The 12981-nt window shown below is 40.0% G+C and overlaps 1 protein-coding gene across 1 annotated transcript in view; it reads right to left on the bottom strand.

The window, feature by feature from the left end:
* Nucleotides 1–3339: 3339 nt before the first annotated feature.
* CCDC175 (coiled-coil domain containing 175) overlaps nucleotides 3340–12981 on the bottom strand; it is a 43443-nt gene continuing 33801 nt past the window's right edge. The window contains exons 15-19 of the mRNA XM_075193499.1: nucleotides 12425–12504; nucleotides 10251–10403; nucleotides 8501–8603; nucleotides 7596–7639; nucleotides 3340–5147 (exon numbers count right to left, since the gene is read on the bottom strand). Coding sequence (XP_075049600.1) covers nucleotides 4980–5147; nucleotides 7596–7639; nucleotides 8501–8603; nucleotides 10251–10403; nucleotides 12425–12504 — 548 coding nt within the window. The 3' untranslated portion in view covers nucleotides 3340–4979. The remainder of the gene's footprint in view (nucleotides 5148–7595; nucleotides 7640–8500; nucleotides 8604–10250; nucleotides 10404–12424; nucleotides 12505–12981) is intronic.

Genomic DNA, 12981 nt, shown 5'->3' with positions numbered 1-12981 from the left:
TAAAGCTATCAAGTACTTGTGTGATACATGAAAAAACAGCCAGTATTTATCTTATGTGCAAAATAATAAAACTAAATTGCACCCCTTGCATTGTGACATGGTTTTGTCCAGGTAAAAACTTGCTCATTTTATTGTCTTACTTTCCTTAATGAATCAGGCCCAGTATGTCCAGACTAGCTTAACCTCTTCTTACCATTTGTGCTGTTTATAAATGACCTTTCTGGAGATCCCATTTCATTGTTCATTAGATAATTTCTTCCTCTGAATGAACGAAACACGTAATGTTATTGTAGTACACGGAGATATCTTTGGTGTATGACACTTTTTTTTATGGGACTGAAAATTGTTTCCTAGACAAGATTCTACGGAGTGCACCCATTCTACAATTATCTTTGTTAAAAGTTCTTCCAGATTCCATTTAACTTTTCCACCACTACAGTCATTGGGACACTGACGTTGAATCCCTGTTTGAGAGACTTTATACACCTCAAGTTAGGACATTCATTCCTAAATACCTGTCTCAGCACCAGTGCGTTTCTATTGATTGTGTTGATTTAGGTTAAAATAAGGATACTTTACATGTAGTGCTATCATTTCATATGGCCGTTCCCTGGATCTATGTTGTGTTTGGTTTTGAACATATTTTTTATAGTAATTATTAAACTTGTTAACATTGATTCAGTTTTTAATTGTATTATTAATTTAACTGTTTGAGGCTTTTAACAGTTTTTAGTGTTCCCATTTTTCTTGTTGTTTGGGTTATTTTCTAGAGGATTGCAGCATTTGCAGGTGTTAGGTCTTAGATTTGTTTTCAATCTTAAAATGATGATGTATGTGTGACAGCTCTATTAAGAGCTATTTCTCAGCAATAACCATCACTATTACCAGAGATCCTGCTCTGTTCACAGATCAGTCAGTATACCTGCTGTAATCTTGTGATCTACACATAAGAGCTAATTCACACTTAAGCTGTTTTGTGTTGGAGAGAGGTGCTGAGGAGTTGTACGCACCACCCAGAAGCTAGTAATTCCAGTTACCAATGAAGAAGTCTGGTGGTGGTAGCAACTATACTCCGACGGCTGTGGGGACACCATGTAGGTGTTTAGATGACTTGCAGTCAGTGAGTGTCTGGTGGCCAAGAGGTACAAGTAGGAGTGCTAGTAACAGGTTACTGATGTTAAGTGAAGGCTTTACCAAAGAATCTGTAACTCTTCCCCCTGAGAGGGTGGCAAAGTGAGCCCAACCTGTCGCAATACTTCTTGGCCCTCAAGTCAAAAAGTTCCACCTCAGTTTTAACCAGACCACCAGCCATGGCTTCTTCCTTGCATAAGGCTCTTTTTGTTGAATGCCTTAGAGATTGTGGCACAGGGCGTTGCAGTAGCTTCTCCAGCAACTAATGGTAGGAGGGCAGCCTGATCAATACAGTGTGACTGTACGTCTCCCACTTCTGTATAATGCTCTGCACTGAGCTATAATGGATGTACAATTACAATTGTACCTTTACCCAGATTTGTGCCTTTATAATCATGGCTCGCTAGTTTGAATTGTTCTTTCGTCTTTTTTTTTTTTTGGAAAGTCTCTACCTTATATGTCATCACAAAGAAATGGTTGTTTCTATTTACAAAAGAATAACAGGTGAATAATTAATTTCACACAGGTGGAGTCAATGAAAGAATTGTGACTTAAGATGATGTATTGCAGCTGTACACATTTGTGCTTGCAATTAAAATGGGAGTCTGAATACTTTTTACACTTAATAATAATTTCTCATTTTTATTATTGGCTATTTATGATTTTGAAATATTACTTTTGCTTTCACATAGTGCAAAGTACTTTGTGGTTCAGTGGCAAAAACATCTCTTCTAGTTTGGGGTCCCTTTTTCCATGGCCCGATACAAATTTGTCCTTTTTTGTTTGTATTTGAGTTATATGCAAGTTACCATATGTGCAACTTAGAATACAGTGTTTAGATGCAGACACAGCAAAGTTATTCTAGGCACGGTGCCTTACATATCAATGATAAGGTAATAATACAACATCAACACATATTTTACACCAGCCTTAGGAATGCATCTCTAGGTGAAGCGCTTAACTTGTGTTTGCATGCCCTTACTGTACTGAATTTACATGTGAATGCCCCCAAATGCAACGTATCTGTAACTCTAAATACGGTCACAGTTTTTGGCACTTGCATAATATCTGTAACCGCAAACTGCCCAGAGTCAGGAGCTAGAGCTATAATCACCATGTCCCCAGAGCCAGGAGCTAGAGCTATACCTATAATCACCATGTCCCCAGAGCCAGGAGCTAGAGCTATACCTATAATCACCATGTCCCCAGAGCCAGGAGCTAGAGCTATACCTATAATCACCATGTCCCCAGAGCCAGGAGCTGGAACTATACCTATAATCACCATGTCCCCAGAGCCAGGAGCTGGAGCTATACCTATAATCACCATGTCCCCAGAGCCAGGAGCTGGAGCTATACCTATAATCACCATGTCCCCAGAGCCAGAGCTATACCTATAATCACCATGTCCCCAGAGCCAGGAGCTGGAGCTAGAGCTATACCTATAATCACCATCTCCCCTGAGCTAGAGCTATACTTATAATCACCATCTCCCTAGAGCTATACCTATAATCACCATGTCCCCAGAGCCAGGAGCTGGAGCTATACCTATAATCACCATGTCCCCAGAGCCAGGAGCTGGAGCTATACCTATAATCACCATGTCCCCAGAGCCAGGAGCTGGAGCTATACCTATAATCACCATGTCCCCAGAGCCAGAGCTATACCTATAATCACCATGTCCCCAGAGCCAGGAGCTGGAGCTAGAGCTATACCTATAATCACCATCTCCCCTGAGCTAGAGCTATACTTATAATCACCATCTCCCTAGAGCTATACCTATAATCACCATCTCCCCAGAGCCAGGAGCTAGAGCTATACCTATAATCACCATCTCCCCAGAGCCAGGAGCTAGATCTATACCTATAATCACCATGTCCCCAGAGCCAGGAGATATAGCTCTATCTATAATCACCATCTCCCCAGAGCCAGGAGCTAGAGCTATACCTATAATCACTAACTCCCCAGAGCCTGGAATGAGTACAGTACCTGTAATCATCAGCTGCCTGGAGAAGGAACTATGACAGTATACACCAACTCCCTGGAAATTGGGGCGTTTGCAGTGAGAATATAAAGCGGCAATGGCTTTAAAGGAAGTGACAAGCAGTGTTAATGTGAATGATAACATTACAATCTATGAGTTAATAAGCATTGTATAAAACATATCCATGTCTTATGTTACATAATAAAACACAAGAATATTTGGTCTGCATGTCTTTATTTTTGAATGGTAGGAAAAGTGCTCTAGTACATGTGACAAATATACAGAATGTTCTCATGTAACCTGCAAGTTACTGCACTCTTATTGACCAATCAAGGTTTCAATGTCCTTCATTAAAAAAATAATATATATATATTTTTTTTAATTATTATTATCTTTATTTTCTGATACATTTAAAGTTTATGGTATAAAGTAACCTGTACCATAACAGCCAGCAACTGCACCTTAGTTTAGGGAACTATGGAAAATTTGGAGGCGGGAGATGTACCCACTACTAAATTATTAATGGTTAAAAGAAAATACATTTTCCCTTACTGGACAGCTCAGTAACTGGATTGATGGCTCAGTGCATTATAGTTTCTTGATCAAACTTTCAATTACTTGACAACATATTACACCAATCGTTGGGTTGGAACCAGCAAAATAAATGTTTAATCCACATGATCATAGTTTATATAATTGAGGATCAACGAGCAGCTACATTTATACTCTGCCAGATTATTTACAACACCGGCTGAAAACGTCATCAAATGTAATCCTAATAGAATAGAATCCCCCAGCACGTGTACAGTGCTCCTCATTTACAACGAGCACTCCATGTGCAGCACAAAACACCTGGCCTAAATCTTCCGTGCTGCACCCATCATGGTGTATCTCTGCTCTATAAGTCTGGTGAGGTGAGGAACGAGGGCGGAAGGTGCACTATGCAAAAGTGTAGCTAACACTGTAGAAATACCCATTTCATTAAATAAAGGGTTTCTACTAAAATACTACTCAGTTTATCCACACTTATGCCTTACATTTACAATGAGCGTGAGGGGACATTAGGGCTGTTAGATTTGGCACTTTTGTGTATTTGATGCTGTTTTACAAATGGGCAAAGTGCACTTAGCAATGCGGTGGACAATGCATAAAAGTATAGCCTGAAATACGATGTCCGACCGCTCAGCACTGGTGAAAAATCCTTTTGCGGAGTACAAATGGCCATGCTCCCATTCACAGCAAGGAGTGCCTCTAACAAACATGCACCCTCTCAACCCCAATATCTCATGTCCGTATTCTCGCTCCCCAATATGAAATGGTTATTGCACTGTTCCTGTACACCAATGCTCCTAATTTGTACTCTTCGATGTACGGCATCACCCTTTCTGTCAGCCACCGCAAACGTCCATCCTCCACAAATGCCGAGACCGTGTTCCATAAATGTACTCTGTGGTGGAGATCTAGGCACACTTATGCAAATTGAGGTTAATGGCACCACCAAGAGGATGTTTCTCTGCGCTTTTCACATTTTGTAAATAGGCCTAGTGTAGGCAGCCATTTTGTGGCCTCAACCAATATTAAGCTTATCAATTTACCAAGAAGTAACATAACAAGCATGATGCCAGGAGTGGTGGCACTAGATATTAGGTAGCGGATAGGTTCCTTTCTTATAAAAAAAAGGGTCAGTGGTGTTATTAGATCTTAGTAAATTGATAGGTTGCACGCTCATACATGCTGGTTCAGCTCACAAAATGGCTGCCTGCTCTGTGTGTAGAATACAAGTACACTTTATTGTAGAGCGCCAAGAAATCTCCTCATTTAGGATTAGTTATTATGATCATTTCAACTGGAATTATAAATAACATGGCTACACTGACTGACGTATCCCTATTTTGCATTCTAAAAGAGAAGTCAATCCGGTAAATTTATTCTGCAGTATACTGCTCAGATGTCCAACTTTCTCCTCTCTCTGATTAATTTTTTTTAAAAGTTCGATGATGGAATCCAAAATCTCCTGGTCTCGATCAGAAAAATCCTAAAACAGACAAAATGGATTATATTAATACATGTGATATATTATAATACTGACCTAATGACCATAATCGTAAGACTAGGTATTGACAACACTTTGTTCTACATTTTTATATACAAGTTTAAGTCAACTACTTTTCATCATAAAACCTCTGATGGACTCAGGATTGAGCACAGAAACGCGTTAGGTGGTTTTATTTGCTCACATGTCTGACCATTAGCTATCTTAATTCATAATTTGTGTTCCACTTAGATTGCGTGATATTGATGTGCAAATTGTTATAAAACCAAACCATGGAGAAAGTAGGATTATTTTGATCTGCTATATGTCCAGTTTTTAGCCAGTTGGCAGGTACTAGCATTGAAAGGATATCAAACGACTGGTGTACTTAATGCCACAAAAGGAGAAAAAAAAACTACATTTTTGCCGTTTTTGGGATTTAGGGAATTTCCTGAAAACGCTCTCCGTAAAGCTTATAAATATGGCAACATGATATTGTATATTCTATACTTCTTGTGGAGACCTTATGGAACAGAGCTTGTGCTAAATGATCTGCCCTTTTTATTTATTTTAATAATATATTTTGAAGAACATGGTTATTTTTGTTTCATTGTTATACAATAAAAGTTTTTAATGTTTGCTATATAAATTAAGCATAAATTTAATTCTGTAATTGATTTTTATCAAAAATAGTTTTGGATTTTGTGTATCGTTTTGCCAGGATAGGTCTCTTTGGTTTAAAGGGTAACTCCTTTAAAAATAAAAATTATTTTTTTTTTAAATCCAGTAATTTTATTGGAATTTTTCAAGGTACAAACATACCAAACAATAGAAAAGAAAAACAATCGCATACATGTCAGTATTAAAGGACACAATTCACATGACATCAGTAAAGCATAATAACAATATATGTGCTCTAATTATTTAGGATCATACATCGTAAATGCTCATACATAGGTAAGTTATAAATGCAGGGTTCACCATATAGACTCAGACATTTGTTATAAGATCTGCGGGGGCCGGACACTCAAGTATTTGGGACATCTGAACTTAATGACACAGGATAAAATGGACACTCTAACCATCTGTCCCATATACCCTCACATCCCTGCAGGGCCTGTCTGCTAGTATAGACAAATTAAAAATACATTTTTAAAAAATAAATTCTTAAACTTTTACAACAACATGAGAGTGTTCATACCCCTCTCCCCTTCAGGGCACCAACATCTGTCAATAACCAGGTCACACACAATATGACAATAAGCAGCATTTATTTATCAAAAATAGGGGAATGGGGTAAAGAACAACAAAACCCAAAATTTGATCACCAAGCCACCACCAAGTTTTTAGTAGCTACCATAGGGTATCAAAACCCAACCCAGGGGTGCCCCTTTCAGACCGCCATTAAAAGCCAATTCCGTTGGCCATCCTTCTTTGTGACCTGTCCATAGCATGTCAGATACCACACACTTGTATTACATAACGCCTCAAAAATATAGGACCTTAATTATGACATGCATTCAGTGTGCAGTAAAATTGTTTTAGCTTTGCACTCGTACACCTGGATAGTCCGCCCAGCACACTATGCACTCGTACACCTGGATAGTCCGCCCAGCGCACAATGCACTCGTACACCTGGATAGTCCGCCCAGCGCACTTTGCAATCGTACACCTGGATAGTCCGCCCAGCGCACTTTGCACTCGTACACCTTGATAGTCCGCCCAGCGCACTATGCACTCGTACACCTGGATAGTCCGCCCAGCGCACAATGCACTCGTACACCTGGATAGTCCGCCCAGCGCACTATGCACTCGTACACCTGGATAGTCCGCCCAGCGCACTTTGCACTCGTACCCCTGGATAGTCCGCCCAGCGCACTTTACTCTCAGCTCCCAGGAAACACCTCCACAAAGTAGAAATGCACTGAAGTGTGAAGAGATGTACTGTGCATCACATCAAACATCAACCTCCCACTTAGGACTAGCCGCTTAATTAAAAATGTTTTTCTAATAAAATACTGCCTGGTTTTATCTTATTTATAGCTTAAACTACCCATGAGAGTGAGGGGACATTGGAACTTATTACATGTAACAGTTTTGTATGTTTGATGCTTTAACACTGGGCAAAGTTCTACTGGACCTGCACTTCTCAAGATATGTCCCATTAAATGTATAAGAACAGAACTGATCTCTGCCAGCTCAGGGCCTGAGTGGACTTTGCTGCGAGTTCTTTTTTTTGAACAAGTAACACCCCTACAAACATGCCCTCTCCATCCCTGTCTCCAAAGAGGGTCTTGCATTGCTCCTTAGACATTAAGCACTTTGGAAATTAACTCCATAGTTTTCCTTTAAAGAACAATTGTTTCCTTGTTGGAACTAAATGCTACCCAGACCCACGAGAAAGGAATAGAGGCCGGGGATTATTTTGTAAATAGTTAAAATAAAACTTACACTGCAAACAACGTTGTCTTCTTCCCAGCCTTCACGCAGATGTTCTGAAAACAAAACACATAGAGATATATAGAAACATATACACAGTTTGTCACAATATAACTGAACACTGAGGGATGACTCCAGTGCTTTATCTACCTGTGCGCTAATGCATTCTTGACTGAAGTCAGTGGGAGTCAGAGAGAGTGGGCCTGATTAAAGGCACGCACACTGAGCGCAATCTGCATTTGTTTTAAAAAACATGTAAAATCAGGTATGTAGACACCCAAATGCAACAAGCAGCGGATGGAAAGATACGTGCAGTGATGAATACGGGTCTAGGTCCGCTCTCCTCTACTACATAAGACGCTGCAAGATACGTCCAATACACATGTGGATTATAAAATCACAAAAGAACGCACAAAAAAAACTATTCAATTAATGTCACCTGAAAATAATATAGGTATTCCTGATAAAACATTAAAAAAATTATTTTTTTTTTTTTTGTTTGTTTCCATCAGGCACTATGTTTGACTATGTTTTTACATATTGCATAAAAAGAAGCACATTTGCATATTAAAACGAAAAGCAGGGAGCAAATTTAAAATGTTTGGACAGATTTAAAGTTGGGAGGGGGCGTGTCCTAGCTCAACTCTAAACTGCAGTGTAAAAATAAAGCTGTCCAATGTCTGTGTGCTACATGTAGAAGCAGCCAGTGTTTACCCTGTATTAAATATAAATAAATAAAATGCATTTGCACCCCTTGCATTGCAACATGGGTTTAGTCCAGCAGCAAATTTGCACCTTTTTTTTCTTTTTCATTTGCTCCTAACTCTAAATAGAAGTAACATTGTGCATTTTTCTATCTCTTGATTTAAATTTCATAATAAAAAATACTGAAAGGTAAAATAATCTATTGTATTTACCAATACGAGATGCCAGGGCTCCTTCCAAGTGTTTAGTAGCGGATACGTTTTTCTTTGCTTCGCTTCTGGTGTCATTAATATCTTCCTTATATTGTGCATTGCGCTGTTGATGAATAGTAACAGAGATTCACAATATATGTATGTTGTTAGGACATTAAAACGAAAATATTGATACATACTCTACATCTCATATATAAATGAATTACATAAAGAAGGCAGCATCTGCATCATTAAAAATATTTATTTATAGAAGGGTGAACAATTTTACAATACGAACATATCTCAAAATGTTAAACACATATGATATTTTTAATAAAATCAGTAAAGTTTTACACCAGCATATCTGTCTGCAGTCCAGATTTTCACCAGAGTCTCTAAACCAGGCATACAAATCAGGGCAGGCCTGTGAGACAAGGCATGTGACCTCACAACAATGGTGATCAGGGGCTTGACCTAATTTAATGTTGGGGGGTATGGACCAGTGTAGAAGTTGTAGCTTATCTACATTTTCACAACACATTTTACATTTTTCCATCTACAGAGTTTATAACAAAGTTAAAAAAGTTGGGAATAAATCCTTGGATAGTTCAAACAACCAGAGGTAAGAGACCGTTATAGTCAGTGGTGCAGTGTGAGATTAGCCCATTGGAGAACATGGGATACCCATCGTGTGCCCGAGTATTTGTGGCCCATGGCCAACTGAACGGACAAGGAGTCTATTAACACCCAGTTAGTTTATGCAGCTCGCCGACCACTACAACAAGGCCAGACTCTTATTACTATCATCATCATCATCATTTATTTATATAGCGCCACTAATTCCGCAGCGCTGTACAGAGAACTCATTCACATCAGTCCCTGCCCCATTGGAGCTTACAGTCTAAATTCCCCTAATATAGACACAAGTCCTTTAAGTTTGGGTCCAAGACGCCGATCTAAACGTGTGGAGGAGGTGGGGCCAATCGCAGGTAGCGGGCGGGGTTTACCAGGGCCAGCCAATCAGAATGGAGGGGCGTGATTATGCAAAATCACCCCCCCCTAAAAATTAAGTTTATGTTCGCCCCTGGCAGGTAATAAGGGGCAGTGACTGCACTTGAGCAAACTGTAGCTCCTTACGATGGGAGAAGCTGGGATCCATAAAGAATATATGTGCTATTCTCTGTAATTCACCCGATTCTGCGGCCAAATGCAAATACAAGACTTTGCTGGACAAGATATTCTTATGAACCTAAAGGTGGAGACTGTATAGAAAGGTGCTCTTAGTTTACCAAATGGAGGCACAAAACAACTTTTGCAGTCCTCAGAGGTGGCCATGAACAGTCATCAGGCATTACTTTGTGCATCTTTCCAGTAGACACTCTGTCTTTGGGGGCAGTTGTGGTCCGGTCTAGGCCCGGCCCCCACTGGCACATCACAATCCCAACAGCAGCAGTTGGGAGAACATACGGGGAGAACATACAAACTCCTCACAGATAAGCCCATGGTCGGGAATTGAACTCATGACCCCAGCGCTGTGAGGCAGAAGTGCTAACCACTGAGCCACCATGCTGCCCAATGTACAGAACTTAATAACTAGACCATCTCCACCCGGACTTTCTTTTTGCTCACTCAGCCTGTATCTGAAGATGAGTCTACAGGTACATTTATTTATTTTTATAAAGGGTTATTGAAAACCCTGTGAACACAACCCCACAAACACAAAATGCAAACCAGGAGCGTAAAATGAAAGTAATCAGAATATACTACTCACCAGTTTCAGCCTGCAGTTCTCCATGATGACAAGCTCAAGTTTTCTGTTTGTTTCATAAATGTCTTTGTCAATCAACTTCATAGTTTCAAGGTCATTCTGCAGTTTCACAAATGCTGAATTTCGAAGTGCTTTTAAAGACGCCTTCTTGGTCTCCTGTGGAAGTAGTTTTAATCAATTGTGGTAATCACTTACTTTACAAAAGATGAGTATACTAAGAAGCACATTGAGCATGCTGATAGAAGTTATGTCCAGTTAATCAGAACTGCAGTGAGCAAGCTAGAGAGCCAAGGTTATTAGAGGTTTTGGCATAAGATTCATACACTAAACTAAATCTCTACACTCTTCAGGAGAAGCTGACAAAGATTAGTCATGCATCCCCTCCATATGGAGTGCTAACTCACTTCTTCGCCCCTCTCTAGGACACTTAACCCTTTCACAGTAGCGGTATAACTCACAAGCACACAGTTCTGGTACGGCCAGTCACTGTGGTCACTTATTGTGGTTCCAGCTGTTCAGGGACTGGACACCCTGCTGTTTCCAACTGGCCAAAGTAGCAGACATTGGTCTCTCTTACTTTCACAAACGCAGGACCCTCCTGTCTGACAGAGTCCATCTCTCATAGGAGAGGCCTATTGGCTGTCTCCAATTGGTTCCAGTTCTCAGCGGTCCTGCCTGTAGTAGGACATACCACAGCTCTACATAGAGCTGCCTACTCATCTGCTGAAAGCTGTGGTCATACACCTTATTAATGCTGTTGGTGAGGATGCCTACCTCCAGGATCAGAGAAGGTTGCAAGCTAGGAACACCTAGGTTTAATTCAGTAAGGTTAGGCACATTTCACGTGCAATGACATTTACCACCTGACAAGCTGTCAGGCACAGCTAAGACTCCTTTATAGGAAGATCTAAGAATTCCTCAGTTGGCCTCATTGCCTCCGTCAGAGGAGTCTGCTCTTCCTTGTAGCCACTTCTTCAGGTATGTACAAATGAGGAATAGCCTGAATATTCAATTTGCTGAGTCTGTCCTACAAGCGACTGTATACAAGCGTTGTTATAGCAAAATTAGAGGTCAGTGGTGGAGAAATTAAAGAAGCTAATTGATGGGAAAGCAGAGGTAGTTCGGAGATCTGTCTCTACATAAGGATTCCTTACTGAAAATAAGTCCATCTGCATTTGTATCATACCCCATCTAGCCCTGACCTGTTTAACCAGGGATCACCCTAATACCTAGTAATAGATACTGTACATGTTCCAGCCTGAGGCAGGTTCAAGGCATTTTATATGGGTATGTCCAATTATTAAACAATTTTTTAAATATATAATAGTGCTATATTATTGACTGTAAGCTCCAGTACTAGTTTTGTCTAGTAGCATGGTTGTATTAAACATGCATGTTACATAGAAAGACTTTACACATCACAAAACGCGTTTCACCACTGCGCTTTGCTGGCCTGCCCAGAGCATATTACGGTGAACACCTACTCTGCGCTCTCGGGAGAGGCTTCCACAAACTACAAATGTGCCTATGTTTGCTCAGAGGGAGACAAATCTGACAAGAGGTACTGTGCAAAAGTCAAACCTCATATCACTTTGGAACCACTGTTTTTATTAAGTAAAACGTTTTTTTTTGTCCTAACACAATTTTTTTTGTCAATAATGTGGGGACATCTGGATAGTGTTTATTACATGTTACACTTTTGTGCATTTGATGTATATTATATTGGGCAAGGTGCACCTAGAAAGGAGCTTCTGCACTGATCAGCACATTTTGTGCAAACTATGGTCCAGGCATGTTCCATTATTGGATCGTTCCATTCCATATTGCTGTGCGTCCTTCCGCACAGCCCTTTGTTTTTGCCAGGAAAGCCATGAAGTGGTTGTCACAAATACCATCAGGGTACAAAACCCTAAATAATGACAATGTACTCTATATAAACTCTTCTATAATCAATCCCAGACACATTCCGTAAGATATGGGAAATATAGTGTGAATCCCTGGGGCCACATCCAGGGCCCCTAATTGTATAATTGGATCCATACATACTGTAATTGTAGATGGATTTATGGAACGGGGGATTTACCTATGTATACACATATGATAAAATACATTGCACATATACTGATACAATGCACCTCAAGTTTTACCTCCAGTAAGTTTCAGTTGAAAAATATTACCTTTAGGACAGAGTTGGCTTCAATGTCCTTATTGATTGTGTTAATGGAAACCTCCAGAGATTTCTGTGTGCGTTTCAGTGCTGTGTAGAAACATATGATATTTCCATGAATTATTCTCTGAAATACTATTGCACACAGTTCACATATCACTCAATAACAGTTCCCAGAATCCAGCCAGATACTGGCTAGTCCAAGGATACACAAGTCCAGGACTGGAGGGCTAATAACGGGCCACGTCACGGCATAGTCATTTAGACTACCATACCTGTGATAAATTACATGATAGCCATAGAACCTGGCCTGTTGCTGTCCCTCATGTTAAGTAGAACTAGGCAAACCTGTAGGTTTGCCCGATACAAGCGTTCTAACCCTTGTAATGTCATGGCAGTGGGAGTGGCTATATGCACCTTCTAAACCTCAGCATACTTGGGTAGCCTACAGCTTTCCAGCTATTGATGAACCAGATCCAGCAAACCTTCGTAACACTTTGTCTGGAAGGGTTTGTTGGGACTTGTCATTCTAGAATATTAAAATTTACAATTAATTGACACTTCTAA

This window comes from Mixophyes fleayi, chromosome 12, assembly GCF_038048845.1.
Source record: "Mixophyes fleayi isolate aMixFle1 chromosome 12, aMixFle1.hap1, whole genome shotgun sequence".
NCBI classification, from domain to species: domain Eukaryota; kingdom Metazoa; phylum Chordata; class Amphibia; order Anura; family Limnodynastidae; genus Mixophyes; species Mixophyes fleayi.
The sequence above is the reverse complement of the archived record's forward strand: the minus strand, read 5'-3'. Positions and strand labels throughout refer to the sequence as shown.